The sequence below is a fragment of the Chiloscyllium plagiosum genome, unplaced genomic scaffold, assembly GCF_037043375.1.
Source record: "Chiloscyllium plagiosum isolate Xiang-an unplaced genomic scaffold, Cpla_swu_hap1 HiC_scaffold_19, whole genome shotgun sequence".
NCBI lineage: Eukaryota > Metazoa > Chordata > Chondrichthyes > Orectolobiformes > Hemiscylliidae > Chiloscyllium > Chiloscyllium plagiosum.
The window spans coordinates 26,925,729-26,948,870 of record NW_028270157.1 but is presented as its reverse complement, the minus strand read 5'-3'; the positions used below and the strand labels follow the sequence as shown (position 1 = coordinate 26,948,870).

General features: G+C 42.1%; 1 protein-coding gene across 7 annotated transcripts in view; it reads right to left on the bottom strand.

Moving 5' to 3' along the window:
* The window catches only part of ppfia2 (PTPRF interacting protein alpha 2), a 543,269-nt gene that overhangs the window by 5,675 nt on the left and 514,452 nt on the right, over positions 1-23,142 (bottom strand). For 6 of the 7 annotated variants that reach the window (XM_087997151.1, XM_043709676.2, XM_043709678.2 and 3 more), the window contains one exon: positions 9,906-9,997. The exons of the other annotated variant lie outside the window; for it this stretch is intronic. In XM_087997151.1, coding sequence (XP_087853277.1) covers positions 9,939-9,997 — 59 coding nt within the window. In that variant the 3' untranslated portion in view covers positions 9,906-9,938. The remainder of the gene's footprint in view (positions 1-9,905; positions 9,998-23,142) is intronic. 7 annotated transcript variants of the gene reach the window in all.

Below are 23,142 nucleotides of genomic sequence, written 5' to 3'. Positions count from 1 at the left end.
CCTAGTGCTCCCAGATAAATGTACAGCATCAGTTATTTCCCTTGGAAAGCAGAAATGCTTAGGGAATGATCACAACTCACAGAGGGGAACAAGCTGCTGGAAGAGAGAGGAAGAGGAACGAGAGGGAGCAATGTATATAACAGCACATGGAACACTGGGAACGATTCTCCATCTGAGTCTCAGCATTCAACAACATGTGAGATGTCTGCATTCCAATAAGGTCCTGATTGAAATTTGCCAATTCCTGCAGCCACAACTGCAACTTCAGAAAAGGGCATGACTGCATTGTCAGTCGCTGTAAAGGCATTATGGCAATGAATGCTTATATGGCTGGATCCTACCAAACTGGAGTTGGAGATGTTTGCACCATCTCACATTTTCCTATTGTTGGGAAAGTAAAGTTACTGACACTCTCCTTTCATTGAGAGCTACCAAATTTTCACTCTCTTGCCAGGGAGAAGCAGGAAGAGTGAGTTTGTTGTAATGTAAACTATGTGATTTATGTATAGATATTAACAATTTATTTTAGCTTTTGGATTTTGAACTTGTGGTATACAGGGTTTGATCTGTCTGAAAGTGTTTAAGGGCTAAGCTGTCAGTCTTCCACAAACCACAATTTTGAAAATTGTATTTGCCATAGAGCATCTTGTGTGGTGATAATGGAAATTTGTTTGCACTGTGGGAGTTTTAAGTCCAAAGCGAGCAAATTTTGGAAAGCATTAGCTTGCTTTCAGTTTAGAAAAATAACTGTTTTATTTTTTCAGAAAAAACCCATAGTTTGGAAAACTTTTTCAGTTCACTGAAAACCTGGTTGAATTTGATGCAAAAACACAGTTTCCCTGAGGAAAGGAGTTAATTCAGGGTTCAGTGTTGCTGCCTTGCCTGCACTGAAACACTGCCTTGTCTTGTTGGAATATAACTCGAGTTTGGTGAAAGAGGGAGTGATAAGAAGTAGTGATCAGACCCTCCATTTCTCACTGGTGAGTACTTCTGCTTTTAGTATAAAAATAAGAGCTCAGGGGAATTTGGAGCACAAGGGGAAAGAGTAACCTTAAGGATACTCTGACTATACAGAGCAAGATGAAGGAATGCGAATCTGGCAAACAGCAGCTGAGCAGAACAGCAGCAAAACTTCCAAAGGAGTAACCCAGAGTGCTTTCACTCCTTGCAGAGGCAGAACTCCTGAGGTGATGTCAGGATTGAAAAGAGACATAGGGCAAGTTGAAGCTGCTGATTGAGTAAGTTAATATTTATACTACTTTACAGTTTGTAGAGTTTTCTTTGTGGATTATCTTTTGTAGGGACTCTATTCTATTTTAACAGGGTCCAGGGAAGAAGGTATCTAAAATTAATATTATGTGATTTTAAGACCTCTTTAAAGGTTTAATTCAAAGGGGTAAGTCATGACTAGAAAGATGGTGCAAGGGTGAGGGATTCAGATTCCTGGGGACATTGGGATCAGGACTGATGTCCTAGGCAAGTAGTTGCTAGTGTGGTTGGACTGGATTTGGACCAGAATGGCAGGGAGGTAGGAACCTAAGCAGGGTGACAAGGGAAAGAGAAACAACAATGGTAATAAATGAAAGAACAGTAAAATGCAAAACCACGGCAGACAGGGTTATCAAGGCAAGAGTCAAATAGGGACACAGAAAAAGAAAAGTTAGGACGATTAAAAATGGCCAAAAAGGTAAGCTTAAAGGCTTTGAATCTGAATGCATATAGCATTTAGAATAAGATAGACAAACTGATGACACAAATTGATGTAAATGGATACAATTTCATAGCCTTTACGGATACATGGTTATATTGTGGTTCTGTTCGCCGAGCTGGAAGTTTTTGTTGCAAACGTTTCGTCCCCTGTCTAGGTGACATCCTCAGTGCTTGGGAGCCTCCTGTGAAGCACTTCTGTGGTGTTTCCTCCGGCATTTATAGTGGCCTGTCCCTGCCGCTTCCGGTTGTCAGTTTCAGCTGTCCGCTGTAGTGGCCGGTATATTGGGTCCAGGTCTATGTGTTTGTTGATGGAGTTTGTGGATGAGTGCCATGCTTCTAGGAATTCCCTGGCTGTTCTTTGTTTCGCTTGCCCTATAATGGTAGTGTTGTCCCAGTCAAATTCATGTTGCTTGTCATCTGCGTGTGTGGCCACGAGAGAGGAAGAAAAGGACAACCAACTCCCATTCCTAGACGTGAGGGTACAGAGAACACCAAACGGAGAATTCACCGCTAAGGTACACAGGAAAGCCACACACACAGACCAAGTCCTGAACTATGAAAGCAACCACCCCAATACACACAAACGAAGTTGCATCAAGACACTATTCAAAAGGGCCACAACACACTGCAGCACACCAGAACTGCAAAAAGAGGAAGAGGAACACCTATACAAGGTATTCGCCAAAAATGGATATCCTCGCAATTTCATCAATAGATGCCTAAGGGAAAGACAACAGAACGAGGACATGCCACAACCCAAAGGACTAGCCACACTACCATACATCAAGAACATCTCTGAAATGACAGCCAGACTACTGCGACCACTAGGGCTTATAACAGCACACAAACCAACAGCCACTCTCAGACAACAACTCACCAGAACGAAGGACCCGATACCCAGCATGAGCAAAACTAATGTAGTGTACAAAATCCCATGCAAGGACTGCACAAAACACTATATAGGACAAACAGGAAGACAGCTAACGATCCGCATCCACGAACATCAACTAGCCACGAAACGACACGACCAGCTATCCCTAGTAGCCACACACGCAGATGACAAGCAACATGAATTTGACTGGGACAACACTACCATTATAGGGCAAGTGAAATAAAGAACAGCCAGGGAATTCCTAGCAGCATGGCACTCATCCACAAACTCCATCAACAAACACATAGACCTGGACCCAATATACCGGCCACTACAGCGGACAGCTGAAACTGACAACCGGAAGCGGCAGGGACAGGCCACTATAAATGCCGGAGGAAACACCACAGAAGCGCTTCACAGGAGGCTCCCAAGCACTGAGGATGTCACCTAGACAGGGGACGAAACGTTTGCAACAACAACTTCCAGCTCGGCGAACAGAACCACAGCAACGAGCACCCGAGCTACAAATCTTCTCACAAACTTTGAATACATGGTTATAGGGAGATCAGAAGTGGGAACTTAACATTCAGAGATACTTGACCTTTCACAAAGACAGGAGAGAAGGAAAGGGTAACACTGTCAATAAGAGATGAAATGAGGAGGTTGCAAGAGGTAATCTAGGCTTAGCGGATGCAGATTCCATTTAGGTGGAGGTAAGTAACAGCAAGGGAAGAAGACACTAGTAGGAGTACTGTATAGACCCCAAGTAGCCCCACTGTAAGAAAGAGTATAGATTCACAAATAACAGGAATGTGTAAAAAAAAAAATTATGGTGACTTTAATCTTTATGTTGACTGGGACAATCAATGAAGTTGGAAAGGGTAACTATTACAAAAAAATTCATTGAGTTCATAAGGAATAATTTCCTAGAGTAATAAGTCATGGAGCCACAATTACAATGAAATAAGGATAGAGTTAGCTGAATTGGATTGGGCAGATGGATTAACATGAAAGACAATAAACAAGCAATGGTGGACATTTAAGGAGATAATTAATGACTCTCAACAAAAAGATATCCCAGTTAGGAGAAAAGATTTTACTAACAACTGCTAGTGGGACACCACTCTTCAAAAAAAAAAGGCAGGAGCAAAAAGTGGTTAACTGTCGGCCAATTAGCCTAACATCCATTGTTGGAAAAATATTGGAATCAATTATTAAGGAAGTAATAGCAGTACATTTGGAAAATCATAATCTAATCAAGCAGAGTCAGCATGGCTTCATCAAAGGGAAATAATGTTGAACTAATTTATTAGAGTTTTTCAAGGAAGACTCAAACAGAGTGGATAGAGGAGAACCAGTAAGTGTGTTGTATTTGGACTTTTGGAAGCAGTTGATAAGGTACCTCACAGAAGGTTAAGTCAAAAGACTTAACCTCCATGGTATTGGGGGTAGTGTAATGGCATGGATAGAGAAAATGCTCATGGACAAGAAACAGCGAGTGGGCATAAAGGGGCTCTTCTCCATGTTGGCAATCTAAAATCAATGAGATTCCATAGGGATCAATGCAGGGACTATAACTGTTTCCAATACATATTCATGACTTGGAAGAAGGAAAATAGCCAATTTTGGGGATGACACAAAATAGGTGGGAAAACAAATTGCAAGGGGGATACAAACAATTTACAGAGAGATATTAATAGGTTAAGGATTTGGACAAAAAGTTGGCAAATGGAATATAATGTGGGGAAATGTGATTGTTTTCATTTTGGGAGAGAAAAAGAACAGTATTATCTAAATGAGAAAAACTGCAGAAAGCTACAACACAAAGGGACTTGGTATACTTGCATACGGAACACAGAGCACATGCAGCAAATAATCAGGGGGGCTTATGAAATGTTGGCCCTTATTTCAAGGTGGTTGGAATGTAAGAGTAGGGAAGTCTTATTACATCTGTACAAGGTGCAGGTGAGATCACATCTGTAATACGGTGAGCAGTTTTTGTCCCCTTACTTAGGAAAGATATCATTTTATTGGAAACCATTCAGAGAAGGTTCACTAGGATTGCCCCGGTATGGAAGGATTGTCTTATGGGTGAAGGCTAAACAGTATGGGTCTCTAATTCTCACTGGAGTACAAAAGAATGAGAGGTGATCTTGTTGAAACATATTGGGTTCTTAAGGGGCTTTACAGGGGATATTTATCCTCATGGGAGAGTCCAGGACCAAAGGGCATACTCTCAACATAAAGAGGTGCCAATTTAAGACTGAGATGAGACAGAATTTCTTCTCAGAGGATTGAGAGTCTTTGGAACTCCCTTCAGAGTCAAAAGTTTTCTATATATTTAAGGCTGATTTTTAACAAAATTCTTAATCAATGGGGGCAATCAAGGGTTATAGGGAAAGGGAAAGAAAGTTACCATGAGGGATGGGGTAATCAGCCATAATCTTATTGAATGACAGAGCAGAGTCAAGGGGCCAAATGGCCTACTCCTGGTTATGATTTTAGTTCAGAACAGTTAGGTATTAGGCTACCTCAGCATAAATGTTTTAGGTTGAAAATGCCAGACCAGAAGTGTTTGGTTAGAAACCTAAATGGATTATTTGAAGCCAAGAAAGTCTAAATTCAGTTTTGTGGATAATCAAGTAAAAAAAAACAATCAAATTCATTAGACTGGAAATTGAAAGATACAGTTAAGACAAACCATAAGATATGATAGAGAAAGATACTCCCTCTCATATTGGAGAACTGCAAAATGATGGTATAGGGATACATTTGATATTATTTGGCCATGGGTTTTGAATCTTTCAGGTTGTGTTACATATAAATGGGATGGGGGGTGGGGGGGGGGGTTTGTTGGTTAGATTGAATGGCTGGTTTGTGATGCAGATTGATGACAAAAAAGTGCAGGTTCAATTCCCACGACAGCTATATTTACCATGAAATTCTTGCCTTCTCAACATTATCCCTTGCCTGAGGTTTGGCGACTCTTAACTCAACACCAGTTATCTTTTTCTAGTGAGAGAACACGCTCAATGATCCTCTGTGACTATGGTGACTCCTACTGCCATATGTAAATAGCATGATTGTTCTATTTTATCTTCAATTCTATTACATCAAAAACTTCTGTTTTATTGTTAAAATCAAATCTGCAGCATTGTGTTTATTTTTCAATGAAACACCACCTAATTATTTTTAAAAAAAATGATCAACAAGTCGGATTTCAGTCTGGATCTGAGTTGTCAACTAGTATTATCAACTGGGATCATAACAAGTGGGGGCTCCTTTTGGGTTTGAATTTTTTGGATTTAAAAGGGATCTGTGTCTTTCTGTTTGATGTAATGGGTATTTGAAGTTTCTGAAAATAAAACACCTTTGTTATGGTGACGCTATTGCATGGAATTTGAAGACGTTTTTGAATGTTTCTAAGAGTTTTCTGGAAGTGGAAGATATAACAATGGTTACTTAAAGTCTTAGTATAAAGTTAAACTAAAAGAGTTAGCAGCTAAATTGAAGATAGAAGTAAAAGCATGATTTCATAAAGATAATGAGCTTCAAGTGATTATTCAACACTTAGAATGGAATAAGTTAAACTGAGGTGTCACAGCAGGAATTAATTAAGATACTGTGAGAAATTAAAATCTTAACTTTGAGAGAAAAAGAGAAAGGACTTGAGTTACAAATAAACAGGATAATGGAAAGTGAGGAAAAAGAAAGAGGGAGATGAAATTTTAAAAGCTTGAATGTTAAATAGATAGGGAACTTACATCCATATGGCTGATGACTCTAGTGCACGGCATGCACACATGAAATGTGAAAGAGCAAACCCATGGCTTTTGCTGTCTAGAACTGAAGACCTTGGGATTGCAGATATCAAGAATCTTGGTGGTGTGCTGTATGCTGGTGTGCAATCCTCAACAGCAAGAGGAACTATCAATGTCACTAGCTATTAGGCAATCAATGAGGGTAGAAGGATGAGGAGGAGGTGGAATAGGAGTATAAGGAGGCTGTGGAGGAAAGAGAGGGAAAAGAAAAGGGAACTGAAATAGTGCTGTCAAAAACAGAAAGGGCCATACAACTCATTATTTTGTAATACTAGTAACCAATTTCCTATTCACCAACAGGGTTAGAACCACTGCCTCAGTGCCAGGGACTTGGGTTTGATTCCCACCTAGGGTGACTCTCTGTATGGAGTTTGCACATCCTCCCTGTGTCTGCGTGGGTTTCCTCTGGGTGCTGCTGTTTCCTCCCCCAATCCAAAGATGTGCCGAGGGTCAGGTGAATTGGCCATGCTAAATTGCCCATAGTGTTAGGTGCATTAATCAAGGATAAATGTAGGGTAGGGGAATGGGTCTTGGTGGGCTCCTCTTTGGAAGGTCAGCATGGACTTGTTGGGCTGAAGGACCTGTTTCCATACTATAGGGAAGCTAATCTAATCTATTGGATAACTCAAAACAGTCCTACACCTTACCTTCCATCTGTACCTGATGATTGTTACTCCTCACTGAATATCAAACACTGATATTTTCAAAGTCAGTACAAATGTTAAATACATCATCAAAATATGAAAAATTTCTTGGTTTACCTGTATTTTTTAGATCCAGGTTGGCAGAAAGGTTTCTATACTTAACAAGGATTACTATTTATTACAATAAATAGATTCTAGCTACAGGTAAATAATCATACTGGCAACATATTCTTTTACAGGTTAAACATAATGCAGACAACACAGAAAGGCACATGTACATTGGTGATCAGGGTAGAGGGAAAAACTGGGATGGCTGTTCAATGGTCACTAGTCACATGATTTGCTGAAATGATCCTTTTAGTTTGTTAGATCTCACTGTTCATCAGTCTCTCTCCAAGTGATTTTTTTAACTTCCTCTTACAAGATACAGAAGAACTAGTTCACAAATTATAATCTCTCTAATTTATTAGTTATAAGTTACAACTTATCTCAACTGGTGAGGGAAAGACTTTGTATTTTTACTGCAGATAAAGGAACAGCACTTTTCTAATGGCTTCAGCTATTTTATTCACACCCACAAGCTGTTTAGCTACCGAGGAGTCAATCACATATGTTGGCAAGCAGAAGTCATACATCATCAACAACTTGTCGTCATCACTCCATAGACCAATCAGATACTTGCTGCTGACTGAATCTCATTTTGTACACCCTCCCTGCTGCCGACTTGTCTGCAACAAAATCTCTACTGGAGGAAGAAATGACACTATAAACTGCACTTACAATAATTGCTGGAAGCTGGTTTTCAAAAAGTGAAGTAATCAATGTCACAGTCCTTGGTTTTAAAACAGTCCTTACCCCTTTCAGTCCACAATCAAAAATATAGAAAAATAAAAAGATATCACCACATTTTTTGCTTGGAAATTACATTCTATTTTGTGGTGGTTTGAAATTAATAAACATTTCAGCAGCACGGTGGCACAGTGGTTAGCACTGCTGCCTCACAGCGCCAGAGACCCGGGTTCAATTCCCGCCTCAGGCGACTGACTGTGTGGAGTTTGCACATTCTCCCCGTGTCTGCGTGGGTTTCCTCCGGGTGCTCCGGTTTCCTCCCACATTCCAAAGATGTGCAGGTCAGGTGAATTGGCCATGCTAAATTGCCCGTAGTGTTAGGTAAGGGGTAAATGTAGGGGTATGGGTGGGTTGCGCTTCGGCGGGTCGGTGTGGACTTGTTGGGCCGAAGGGCCTGTTTCCACATTGTAATGTAATCTAATTATAGGCCAAATTTATAAATGGAATCATGCCATATTGCATGCAAATGTTGGCTAATCAACCTTTTGCAGTGCCTAGTGTTTTTGTCCAAGTGTTTCTACACTGTCAGCATAATAGCTGCAGAATAACTATTGAAAGGCTATAAACTTTCAGTAGACTGCAAATGGCCTCCGGGATCAATTGCAGGAAACTCTGCTTGTAATCTGACAGAAGTCTGGACAACAGCAAGAGATGATAGGTCACACTTTACTGAGCCATTGGGACACACCTCAGTAACCCTCATAATTTGTTGGAAAATAGGTTGTGTGGTAGTTGTAATACCCTGGAAACCCCTTGGCACAGTCATGATAGCTACATTCTGAATTTACAAGACAGAGAGCTGACATTGCTTGACTATTCATTGTATATTAATTAGTTGTTAAGGTAGCTGTCGTTTACTGGGGACTCAGCTCAGAATTCCTACAGTGTGGAAAAAGGCATTAGCCCCATTGAGTCTGCATCAACCCTCTGAAGAGTATCCCACCCAGACCCAGACACCCCCGACCCCACTCTGTCCCCGCATTTTACTAGGGCTAATCCATCTAATTTGCAAACCCTTAAACAGTATGGAATAATTTAGCATGGCCAATCTACCTAATCTGCACATCTTTGGACAGTGGCAGGGAAATGGAGGACCTAGCAGAGACCTATTCAGATACAAGGAGAACATGAAAACTTCACACAGTCACCCAAGGGAAATGGGTCCCTGGCTCTGTGAGGCAGCTGTGCCAACCACTGAACCACCATGCTGCCTAATATATATACAAAAATTGGATTGTTGGATTGGGAGGGGTACGTCTCATGTAATGTGTGCCACTCATTCCCAATTTTAATCAAAAACAGAAATTGCTTAATGCATAGTAAATATTTGCATAATAAACATATGCATTCCACCTTTTCCTAGCTCCTGTTAATTCTGAAGGGTCACTGGACTTGAAATATTAACTTGTCTTTCTCTTCACAGATGCTGCCAGGAATGCTGAGTACCTCTAGCAACCTCTTTTGTTATAGGCCTTCACCACCTGAAGTTTGTCACACTTTTAATCAGCCCATCTTTGGTGGCCATGCTGCCATGGGTTCTTATCCCTGGAATTCACCTCTTTCACCTCCCACATCTCGATAATCACTTTCATCCTTAAAGTTAATTGTTAAAACCTAACATTTTCGCCCAGCTTTTGACCATTTCCTCAAATATCTGTTTATGTGGCTCTTTGTCTTATTTTGGCCTTAATGTTAATGTGAACACATTATTACACATTATCCAATGTAGCTCCCAATTTATGTAATACAGTGTGAAAAGCAGATAGAAATATTGAAGTTAGAGTTTGCTTATAGATTATTAACTTGCGACTATAGCTATTTACTATTGAAATTGAAGCCAGTGTATATACTAGATAAACTTAGGTTCATATAAACCAATAACAGTGATTGCTCAAGCTCTTTCAGTTTGTACAACATTCTCATATATATAAACGGCTGTTCTTCCAATAAAGTTCAAATATGCTCTTGACTTTGTTAACGTAAGAAAGATAGAGTGAGAATAACAGTTACCTCAAAATAATGCTGTTTCAACTTCTCTGGCTGTCAGCAAGAATAAGTCCGAATGGTGGAATTGTCTATCCTTTGCATTCCTGATGTGCCGACTAGAATTGCACAAATAATCAATTAATACACTAGTGACCTTACCTTACAAGTCATGTAACCATTGTACTTTGTCTGCTTTCTTGAAATAATTAGCACAAATTTCAATATTGAAAATACAGATGTAACAAATTAAAGAAATGATAACTAATAAATGAATTTCTTATTTTGTTTGCATTATGCTAGTTAAAATTTTCTTTACGCCAGTTTGAGTTCAAGACTAAAGCTGCTTTTATACAATGATTCTCCCTCTTTTCAACATACATTCAATTTCATACCCTTATTTCCTTTCACAGCTGTTACAGTAAAGTGAACATCAAATTAGAGTCACAGAGATCCACAGCACAGAAAAAAGACTCTTTAGCCCATCACATCTGCACCATTCAAAACAACCACCTAACTATTCATTTTCCAGAACTTGGCAAATGGCCTTGAATGCTTTGGCATCACAAATGCATATATTGATGCTTCTTAAATATTATGAGGATTTCTGCCCTTATAGACAATGAATTCCCATTATCCTCTAGGAGAGTATGTATTTCCTCATATCTCTCCTAACCCTCTGCCCCTTAACCGTAAGTCTATGCCCCCTGGTCATTGGTCCCTTCATTAAGGGGAAAGGTTTCTTCCCACCTACCCTATCTATATTCCTTATAATTTTATACATCTCAATCCTCTCTCCTCTGAGTCTCATCTGCTTTAAAGGAAATAACTCCAATCTGTTCAATGTCTCTTCATAACAAACTCTTCAAACTAGGCAACATCCTCTGAACCCTCTCCTGTCTATCACATCCCTCCTTTAATGTAGATTCCAGAACTGCACAAATTAATATAGCTGTGGCCTCAAGATTTTACATAGTTCCAGCTAACCTACCAGCTTTTAAACTCTATGCCTTGACTAACAAAGGCTTCTTAATTACCTGTCCTGATACCCAGTGTGTCCCACGGTTCTACTATTCATCATATCTTATCTAGACTTGTATGTCCTACCCAAGTGCATCACCTCACATTTATCTAGACTGAATTCCATTTGCCACTGATCAGCCAATCTGACAAGGTTGTCAGCAGCCTCTTATAGTCTAAGGCCATCCTCCTCACTATTTAAAACACCACCAATTTTAGAATTAGAGTCATATAGAGATATACAGCATGGAAACAGACACTTTGGTCCAACCTATCCATGCCGACCAGTTATCCCAACCCAATCTAGTCCCACCTGCCAGTGCCTGGCCCATATCCCTCCAAACCTTCCTATTCATATACCCATCCAAATGCCTCTTAAATGTTGCAATTGTACCAGCCTCCACCACTTCCTCTGGCAGCTCATTCCATACATGTACCACCCTCTGCGTGAAAAAGTTGCCTCTCTTTTATATCTTTCCCCTCTCACCTTAAACCTATGCCCTCTAGTTCTGGACTCCCCAACCCCAGGGAAAAGACTTTGCCTATTTATCCTATCCATGCTCCTCAATTTTGTAAACCTCTATAAGGTTAGCCCTCAGCCTCTGACGCTCCAGGGAAAACAGCCCCAGCCTGTTCAGCATCTCCCTGCAGCTCAGATCCTCCAAACCTGTAAATCTTTTCTGAACCCTTTCAAGTTTCACAACATCTTTCCGATAGGAAGGAGATCAGAACTGCACGCAATATTCCAACAGTGGCCTAACCAATGTCCTGTATAGTGCAACATGACCTCCCAACTCCTGTACTCAATACTCTGACCAATAAAGGAAAGCATACCAAACGCTGCCTTCACTATTCTATCTACCTGCAACTCCACTTTCAAGGAGCTATGAACCTGCACTCCAAGGTCTGTTTGTTCAGCAACACTCCCTAGGACCTTACCATTAAGTGTATAAGTCCTGCTAAGATTTGCTTTCCTAAAATGCAGCACCTCGCTTTATCTGAATTAAACTCCACCTGCCACTTCTCAGGCCATTGGCCCATCTGGTCCAGATCCTGTTGTAATCTGAGGTAACCCCCTTTGCTGTCCACTACACCTCCAATTTTGGTGTCATCTGCAAACTTACCAACTGTACCTCTTATGCTCACATCCAAATCATTTATGTAAATGACAAAAAGTAGAGGGCCCAGCACTGATCCTTGTGGCACTCCACTGGTCACAGGCCTCCAGTCTAAAAACTAACGCTCCACCACCACCCTCTGTCTTCTACCTTTGAGCCAGTTCTGTATCCAAATGGCTAGTCCTCCCTGTATTCCATGAGATTTAACTTTGCTAATCAGTGTCCCATGGGGAACCTTGTCGAACACCTTACTGAAGTCCATATAGATCACATCTACTACTCTGCCCTCATCAATCATCTTTGTTACTTCAAAAAACTCAATCAAGTTTGAGAGACATGATTTCCCACACACAAAGCCATGTTGACTATCCCGAATCAGTCCTTGCCTTTCCAGATACATGTACATCCTGTCCCTCAGGATTCCCTCCAACAACTTGCCCACCACCGAGGTCAGGCTCACTGGTCTATAGTTCCCTGGCTTGTCTTTACCGCCCTTCTTAAACAGTGGCACCACGTTAGTCAACCTCCAGTCTTCCCGCACCTCACCGTGACTATCGATGATACAAATATCTAAGCAAGAGGCCCAGCAATCGCTTCTCTAGCTTCCCACAGAGTTCTCGGGTTCACCTGATCAGGTCCTGGGGATTTATCCACCTTTAACCGTTTCAAGACATCCAGCACTCTCATCTGGACACTTTGCAAGATGTCACCATCTATTTCCCTACACTCTATATCTTCCATATCCTTTTCCACTGTAAATACGGATGCAAACTATTTATTTAGTATCTCCCCCATTTTCTGTGGCTCCACACAAAGGCTGCCTTGCTGATCTTTGAGGGCCCCTATTCTCTCCCTAGTTACCGTTTTGTCCTTAATATATTTGTAAAACTCCTTTGGATTCTCCTTACTTCTATTTGCCAAAGCTATCTCATGTCTCCGTTTTGCCCACCTGATTTCCCTCTTAAGCATACTCCTACTTTCTTTATACTCTAAGGATTCACTCGATCTATCCTGTCTCTACCTGACATATGCTTCCTTCTTTTCTTAACCAAACCCTCAATTTCTTTAGTCATCCAGCATTCCCTATACCTACCAGCCTTCCCTTTCACCCTGACAGGAATATACTTTCTCTGGATTCTTGTTCTCATTTCTGAAGGCTTCCCATTTTCCAGCCGTCCCTTTACCTGCAAACATCTGCCTCCAATCAGCTTTCGAAAGTTCTTGCCTAATACCGTCAAAATTGACCTTTTCCAATTTTTTTTTTAAGATTAGATTACTTACGGTGTGGAAACAGGCCCTTCGGCCCAACAAGTCCACACCAACCAGCCGTAGCATAACCGACCCAGACCCATTCCCCTACACCTAACACTACAGGCAATTTATCATGGCAAATTCGCCTAACCTGCACATTTTTTGGATTGTGGGAGGAAACCGGAGCATCCAGAGGAAACCCACACAGACACATGGAGAATGTGCAAACTCCACACAGTCAGAGGCTTGGAGCGGGAATTGAACCCGGGTCGCTGGCGCTGTGAGGCAACAGTGCTAACCACTGTGCCACCGTGCTGCCCACAATTTAGAACTTCAACTTTTAGATCTAGTCTATCCTTTTCCATTACTATTTTAAAATGAATAGAATTATGGTCGCTGCCCCCAAAGTGCTCTTCCACTGACACCTCAGTCACCTGCGCTGCCTTATTTCCCAAGAGTAGGTCAAGATTTGCACCTTCTCTAGTAGGTATATCCACATACTGAATCAGAAAATTGTCTTGTACACACTTAAATTCCTCTCCATCTGAACCTTTAACACTATGGCAGTCCCAGTCGATGTTTGGAAAGTTAAAATCCCCTACCATAAGCACCCTATTATTCTTACAGATAGCTGAGATCTCCTTACAAGTTTGTTTCTCAATTTCCCTCTGACTATTGGGGCGTCTATAATACAATCCCAGTAAGGTGATCATCCCTTTCTTATTTCTCAGTTTCACCCAAATAACTTCCCTGGATCTATTTCCGGGAATATCGTCTCTTCGCACAGCTGTAATGCTATCCCTTATCAAAAAGGCCACTCCCCCTCCTCTTTTGCCTCCCTTTCTATCCTTCCTGTCGCATTTGTATCCTGGAACATTCAGCTGCCAGTCCTGCCCATCCCTGAGCCATGTTTCCGTAATTGCTATGATATCCCAGTCCCATGTTCCTAACCATGTCCTGAGTTCATCTGCCTTCCCTGTTAAGCCCCTTGCATTGAAATAAATGCAGTTTAATTTATTAGTCCTACCTTGTCCCTGCCTGCCCTGACTGTTTGACTCACTTCTGTTCTCAGCTGTACCAGTCTCAGATCGATCTCTTTCCTCACTATCTCCCTGGGTCCCACCCCCCCCACCGTACTAGTTTAAATCCTCCCAAGCAGTTTTAGCAAATTTCCCTGCCAGTATATTAGTCCCCTTCTAATTTAGGTGCAATCCGTCCTTCTTGTACAGGTCACTTCTACCCCAAAAGAGATTCCAATGATCCAAAAATGTGAATCCTTCTCCCACACACCCGCTCCTCAGCCATGCATTCATCTGCTCGATCCTCCTATTCCGGCCCTCACTAGCTCGTAGCACTGGGAGTAATCCAGATATTACTACCCTTGAGGACCTCCTTTTTAAATTTCTACCTAACTCTCTGTAATCTCCCTTCAGAGTCTCAACCTCTTCCCTTCTAATGTGGACAATGACCTCCTGCTGGCCCCTCTCCGCCATGAGAACATTCTGCACCCTCTGAGACATCCTTGATCCTGGCACCAGGAAAACAACACACCATTCTACTTTTTCGCTGCTGGCCACAGAAATGTCTGTCTGTACCTCTGACTACAGAATCCCCTAACACAATTGATCTCTTGGAAGCCGATGTACCCCTCGCTGCATTAGAGTCAGTCTCAATACCAGAAACTTGGCTGTTTGTGCTACGTTCCTCTGAGAATCCATCACATTTTCCAAAACAGCATACCTGTTTGAAATGGGTATATCCACAAAAGACTCCTGCTCCAGCTGCCTACCTCTTACCCTTCTTGCAGTTAACCCATCTATGTGACTGTATCTGAGACTTCCCCCCTTTCTATAACTGTCATCCATCACATACTGTTGCTGTTGCAAATTCTTCATCGCTTCTATCTGTCTCTCCAACCGATCCACTCGATTTGATAAGATTCGCATCCAACAGCATTTATGGCAGATATAATCCACAGTAACCCTTAAACTCTCTTTAAACTCCCACATCTGACAAGAAGTACATATCACTGCAAAGGCCATTTTTGCTCTTTCACAATCTACAGACCCAGAAAATAACACCGTCTAATTCCTCTACAAACACTGTCCCAGGTTAAACTAATAGCTATGACTTATATTTTAAGTTTAATCTAGAGACTTATCTTCAAAAACATAATCAAGAAAGAATCCACTGCACCCACTACTGCAGCCTTTCTCTTGGACAGACTTCAAACAACAATTAACTTATCTGAATCTGTGCTGTGAAGTTCGCCCAACAGTTCCTCCAAGATTAGTTGTGAATTTCACTGTTTGTTATTGTCTGCGAATTTACTGATAAACCCTCCCCCTTCCCCCAACATTCAAATCTAGATCATTTATATAAACTACAAACAGCAAGGGCCCTAACACTGAACCCTGTGGGATCCCAGTGGGTACAGACTCCCAGTCAGAAAGACACCCCTCAACCATTATCCTCTGTTTCTTGCCACTTAGCCAATTGTGGATCCAATTGCCAAATTTTCTTGATCCCACAGACTCTTACCTTTGTTATCAGGACATTTTCAAAAGCCTTGCTGATGTCCAATTAGACTGCATCAAAACCGTTGCGCTCCTCTAGACACCTGGTCACCTCTTCAAAAAATTCAGTTCAATTAAGTTTATGGCATAACTGTGGCCTCTGTCTAAAAGATAGACTTCTTGACTGTTCTCAGTATTAAAATGGGATATGGTTTTTTTTCAAAAGATTTCTAATCTCCTTTCTGTAGGTAAGTACTACAAACAGACTTTGTGATACAATACAGCTAAAGTTGCCAGTTCACTTGTTAGTAACTGGACACAAATGTGCAGTCCTACTATGCATTAGTTTTTAAAATATACTTGGACATCAAACATTTGAGAACAAGTTGATTTGAATGGTTGTGTTGCTTATATAATTGCACTCACATATCATTTGTAGCAAAATCTTTACAATAAGTTTTATAACTGATTACTTTGTATTGCCGAAGAAAAGAAGCTTTTTATCTTGCACCCGTAGGACAGCTGCAAAGGCAATTAACAGTCAATCATCATTAACTGCTACATTATCCATGAGTGTCTCTACCAATCAAAGCCCATTTGCCAAAAATTAGAATGATCATCTTACAGTATAAAAGTATTGGTTGTCCTCTTTGTTGGTATTCTTGTAAATTATCCTGAGTCTGAGATAAAAAGTATTGACAAAATGCGTCTTTTCAGTAATATTCAGGTTCTGTACGATTAAACAACAATTATGTTGTGTTCTTCATAAAAACAAAATAAAATTTTTAAAAATCTTTTGAGAAATATTTAATTTTTTTTTCCCTAAAGTTACAATTAAAAACGTCTGAGCCAACAGCTGAGCTTGCCAACAGTCTGTTAAGGTAGTCATACTTACCACAATGAAACAACCAAGACAGGATGGAAGATCCACAATTATTTCCATTCTCAATTATGGGGGAACAAAGCACATCAATACAAAAGGGAAGACTGATGCATTTGCCTCCCTGTTCAGCGACAGGTGCTAAGTGGATGATCCATCTTGACTTCCCCCTGAGGTCCCCAACATTGCAGTTGCCAGTCTTCATTCAATTTTATTCTCTCCACGTGTTAACAAGAAATGGCTGAAGACACGAAAACTGAAGAGGTGATGGACCCTAACAACACAATAGCACTGAAGAGTTCAGCTCCAGAACTAGCCATGCCGCTAGCCAAGCTATTCTGTCAATGTGGGAAATTGCCAAGGTATCTCATCTGTACGAAAAACAGTGCCAATTAACCCAGTTAATTATCATTCTATCAGCCGTCTATTGACCATCAGTAAACTGTTGGAAGGAGTGTGACGATACTGCTTCTTTGTCAAATTTATTTTGTCCTTGGGCTTTTTTGTGAGCAGTCGTAAATGCAGAGGTTCCGATGTGTCTGGTTTGTGTGTTTCAGGGCCAATTTCATTAGGGATAACAGATACTGCCTTGGACAAAAGGCTTTCAAGTTTAAATAAAAAGTTGTTCAATGAAAGAGGAGTGGCCAGTTCTCCAAGCTCAGCTCATCTCTGGTTTGTTTTGGTTATAGCAGTCTGGTTATTTTGAGCTGGTGGTTAATTTTTAGCTGGGAACCCAGAGGTTCTTTATTTGGACTCAAAGAAGTAGCTCCATGCTGATCCTCTGTCTCTGACATTTCTCCTGGAAGAACCAGTGTTTGATTTTACATTTTTTTGCCAAAGGTGTTAATGGGGATGTTGTAAGTATTGGGAACAGCATCATTAAGTTGCGATAGAGTCAATTGGATTTTCAGATAAGTTATATTATTCTATTGTCCGTTCTCTTTTGTTTGTGTCTAAATAAATTGTCTTGTTTAAAACTGAGCGGTTGGGCCAGCTGCATTACTCCTGGTACATACACATCTCACCTGCTTGAAAAGTTAGTGTCTGGGCTATCTTCTTGAAATCTTTTGAGGGGGTCTGGCATGGTCCATAACAGGAGTTATCAATAAGGCTATCAAATGACACATGCAAAAGAAGTATCTGCTGACTGATGCTCCTTGGGTTTTGCCAAGGCAGCTCAGTTCTTGACCTTATTATTTCCTTGTCCCAAATATGGGCAAAAGAGCTGATCTACAGAGGTAGGATGAGAGTGACTGCCTTGATATGAGGGGAGCTTCAACCCCAGGTATTTCATTCAGGACCCTAGCAAAAATGGGATCAACGGTAATCAAGCTGAGAACTCATTTTGATTAACAAATTTGTTCACAGATTGCTGGCATCACTACACCCATTGGATTGCAGTCAAATCTAACACAAAGGCAGATTGTGAAATTGTTGAAAGCTAATAATCTCAGTCATTGCAGGAATTCCTCACGATAGTGTCCTTGGCCAAACTTTATCTCATGTTACAGGCCCATCTTCAGCTGCTTCATCAATGATCTTCATCCATCAACAAGTTAGAAGTGAGAATGATAATTGCATAGCATTTAGTACAATTTGCAATTTCTGATGCTGAAGCAGATATGCAGTAAGACCTGACATTGCTCAACCTTGGGCTGAAAAGCATCATGTATCATACTTGTTCCGCAGAAGTGCCAGATAATGATCATTTTCAACCAAGGAGAATCTCATCATTTCTCTTTGACATTCAATGGCATTGCCATGCTGAATCCTCCACTATAAACTTAATTGGTTTTACCACTGTCTAGAAACTGAACAGTTAGTGAGATCCATCAACTGGAAAAGCTTCCACTATCTTAATCCCCATCTAGATTAGATTACTTACAGTGTGGAAACAGGCCTTTCGGCCCAATAAGTCCACATCCACCCTCCAAAGAGCAACCCACCCAGACCTATTCCCCTACATTTACCCCTTCACTTAACACAATGGGCAATTTAGCATGGCCAATTCACCTAACCTGCAGATTTTTGGACTGTGGGAGGAAATTGGAGCACCCGGAGGAAACTCATGCAGACACGGGGAGAATCTAGTTTGTGACCACACCAAAGGATTCCTCTGTATGTGCACTTCCACATCAGACAGCTACCATTTCGTCCTCTGGACACTTCTAGGACTCCTTAATCTTGTACTGGTCAGGCTGCTTCAGAAAGAACTACAGAAAAAAGTTACAGCATGCAAGTAGGCCATACTGCCCATTGTGTCTGCATTAGGTGGATAAACTAGCTGCCTACACCATTTCCACTTGTCAGTACCTGGTCTGTAGCCTTGCAGGTTACAGACTTCAGATGCAGATCCAGATACCTTTTGCATGAATTGAGGTTTTCTGCCTCAATCACCAAACTGAGCAGTGAATTTCAAACACAGTCACCACTCTCAGGCGAAAAGTTTGTACATCATGTCTATTCTAATTGTCTACCAATCATGTGCCCCCTGACAAGTGACCTTCCTGCTAGAGGAAACATGTCTTCCCTGTCCATTTTATTCAAGCCAATTAGTTTGTACAATTTGATTAAGTCACTCCTGACCTCATCTACTCCAAGAGGTGTGAGGGAGGAACAGAGGACTGCTGGGAAGGTGAGTATAACAGTTTAAAATACTTACCTCAGGATCGGGACCTCCATTTGCTGAGAGGTGCAAAGGAAGAGCGGAGGACTGCTGGGAAGGTGAGTAAAAAACAAAATTATTTGAACAGAGCGGCGAGGAGAGAGCGCAGAGAGAAATGAGGGCTGACGGGAAGTTTTTAAGTGGGTGAGATCTAAAGCCGAGACCCTACACTGTAGGGCCTTCCTCCCAACCACCTCCTCTAACCTTACTAAGAATCTGTAAACTTGGTAAGTTTTCAGGTTCTCATTTTTTCTTTTCTCCCTTTGTTTAATCCCGTGCTGGCTTTCAAAGTAGCAGGATATGGATGTTAGGGCAGTTGCATGTTCCTCCTGCAGAATGTAGCAAATGAGAGACACTTCACATGTCTCTGATGATCACATCTACAGGAAGTGCACTCAACTCCAGCTCCTTGAAAACAGAGTTACAGAGCTGGAGCTGGAGCTGGATGAATTACGGAGAATACGCGAAGCTGAGGGGCAAATTGAGAGGATGTACAGGGAAGTGGTCACTCCTCAGACACAGGATAAGGACAGCTGGGTTACAGTCAGGGAGAAGAAAGGGAACCGACGGACAAAGCAGGGATCCCCTGTGGCTGTTCCCCTCAGCAATAAGTAGACTGTTTTGAATACTGTTGGCAGGGACAGCCTACCACGGGAAAGCCATAGTTGTCAGGTCTCTGGCACTGAGCCTGGCACTGTCTCAGAAGGGAAGGAGGGAGAATAGAAAGCACTCGTTGTAGGGGACTCAATAGTTAGACAGATTGACAGGAGATTTTGTGGTCAGGAATGGGACTCCTGGAAGGTACGTTGCCTCCCTGGTGTCAGGATCCAGGATGTCGCCAATCGGGTTTACAAGATTCTGAAGGGGGAAGGTGAGCAGCCAGAAATTGTGGTAGATATTGGCACCAATGATATAGCCAGGAAAGGGATTGTGAATCTGAAAAGTGACTACAGAGAGCTAGGTTGGAAGCTGAAGAGCAGGATGAGTAGAGTATGATCTCGGGTTTGCTACTGGTGCCATGAGATAGGGAGGTGAAGAACAGTCAGCGAATGCAGCTTTAACACGTGGCTGCGAGGCTGGTGCAGAAGGGAGGGCTTCAGATACCTAGACCATTGGGATGCCTTCTGGGGAAGGTGGGACCCATACATGAAGGGTGGGTTGCACCTGAACTGGAGGGGCACAAATGTCCTGGGTGGGAGATTTGCTCATGTGGTTGCTTGTTTTTCCAGATTTAAAACATTTAGGGAGGGTGGAAAAAGAGGAGGGGGTGTAGCATCGCTAATCAGAGAGTGCATCACAGCTACAGAAATGAAGGTTAAGGACGGTTTGTCAACTGAGTCAGGATGGGTAGAAGTGTGGGAGGGTTTAAACGAGTTTGGCAGAGGGGGGTGGGAATCAGAGCTGCATATCTGAGAGGGAGATGGAGCAGTGACAGGATGTAGTGAATCTATCAGGAAGGTTTATCACACGATGAAACAAAGGAATTAGTTAAAGTGTGTCTGCTTTAACGCAAGGAGTGTCAGAAATAAGAATGGCGAACCTAGAGCATGGATCAGCACTTGGGGCTATGATGTTGTGGCCCTAACGGAGACGTGGGTTTCACAGGGGCAGGAATGGGTGCTTGATGTTCCAGGGTTTAGAACATTTAAAAAGAACAGGGAAGGTGGAAAAAGAGGAGGCAGTGTAGCATTGCTCATCACAGAGTGCATCACAGCTACAGAAACGAATGTTGTTGCAGAAGTTTTGTCCACTGAGTCAGTATGGGTGGAAGTTAGGAACAGCAAGGGAGCAGCCATCTCATTGGGGGTTTTCTACAGACCCCCCAATAGCAGTAGAGAGACTGAAGAACTCATAGGTGGGCAGATTTTGGAAAAATGCAGATGTAGCAGGGTTGTTGTTATGGGTGATTTCAACTTTCCCAATATCGATTGGAACCTCCTTAGTGCAGATGGTTTGGATGGAGCCATTTTTGTCAGGTGCGTTCAGGAGGGTTTCCTTACTCAGTATGTAGACAAACCGAAGAGGGGAGAGGCCATTTTGGACCTAGTGCTTGGCAATGAGGTGTCAGATCTCGTGGTGGGAGAACACTTTGGCGACAGTGACCAAAACTGCCTCACATTTATGATAGCCAGGGAGAGGGAAAGGAGCAGGTACCATGGAAAGATTTTTAATTGGGGAAAAGGGAATTATGATGCTATCAGGCAGGGGTTGGGAAGTACAGATTGGGAGCAATTCTTCCACAGATAGGGCACATCAGACATGTGGAGACTGTTTAAGGAGCAGCTGTTGCGAGTGATGCACGCATTTATTCCTCTGAGACAGGTAAGAAGGGGTAAGATTAAGGAACCTTGGATGATGAGGACAGAGGAGCTTCTCGTCAAAAGGAAGGCGGCAGCTTACGTAAGGTGGAGGAAACAAGGATCCAGCACAGCTTTAGAGGACTACAGGCTTGCTAGAAAGGAGCTCAGAAATTTACTGAGGAGATCCAGGAGCAGGCTTGGCAATAAGGATTAGGGAGAACCCAAAGGCATTTTACTCACACGTGAGGAATAAAAGAATGATCAGGGAGAAGGTCAGGCAATCAGGGATAGCATAGGGAACTTGTGCATGGAGTCTGAGCAGATAGGGGAAGCCCTAAATGAGTTAGTCCGTTCACTAAGGAAGAGGACTTTGTTGTGAATGAGAACTTTGAGGAGCTGGGATACAGGCTTGAACAGATCAAGATTGATGAAATTGATATGCTGGAAATTTTGGCAAACATTAAGATTGAAAAGTTCCCAGGGCCAGACCAGATTTATCCTAGGCTGCTCTGGGAATTGAGAAAGGAGGTTGCCAGGCTGCTGGCGCAGATCTTTGCCTCCTCACTCTACACGAGAGTTGAACCGGAGGATTGGAAAGAGGTGAACGGTGTTCCTCTTTTCAAGAAGGATAATAGGGAAATCCCCGGCAATTACAGACCAGTCAGTCTTACGTCTGTGGTCAGCAAGATTTTGGAAAGAATTCTGAGGGATAGGATTTATGACTATTTGGAAAAGCATAGCATGATTAAAGGCAGTCAGCATGGCTTTGTGAGGGGCAAGTCATGCCTCACAAATCTTATTGAGTTCTTTGAGGTGAAGAGACAGGACGACGAAGGTCGAACAGTGGATTTGTGTATGGACTTCAGCAAGGCATTTGATAAGGTTCCCTATGGTAGGCCCATTCATAAAGTCAGGAAGTATGGCATACAGGGAGATTTGGCAGTCTGGATTCAGAATTGGTTGGCTGACAGAAGGCAGAGAGTGGTTGTAGATGGAAAGTATTCTGCCTGGAGATCAGTGTTGAGTGGGGTCCTACAGGGCTCTGTTCTTGGGCCTCTGCTCTTTGTAGTTTTTATAAATGATTTGTATGAGGAGGTTGAGGGGTGGTTTAGTAGATGACACAAAGGTTGGAGGTGTCATTGATAGTATCGAGGGCTATGGCAGGCTACAGCGCGACATAGACAGGATGCAGAGCTGGGCTTAAAAATGGCAGATGGACTTCAACCTGGATAAATGCGAAGTGATGCATTTTGGAAGGTCGAACTTGAATGCTGAATATAGGATTAAAGACAGGATTCTTGGTAGTGTGGAGGAACAGGGGGATCTTGGTGTTCAAGTGCATAGATCCCTCAAAGTTGCTACCCATTTGGATCAGGTTGTTAAGAAAGCATATTGTGTTTTGGCTTTCATTAACAGGGGGATTGAGTTTAAGAGCTACAATGTTATGCTATGGCCCTACAAGTCCCTGGTGAGACCACACTTGGATTACTGTGTCCAGTTCTGGTCACCCTACT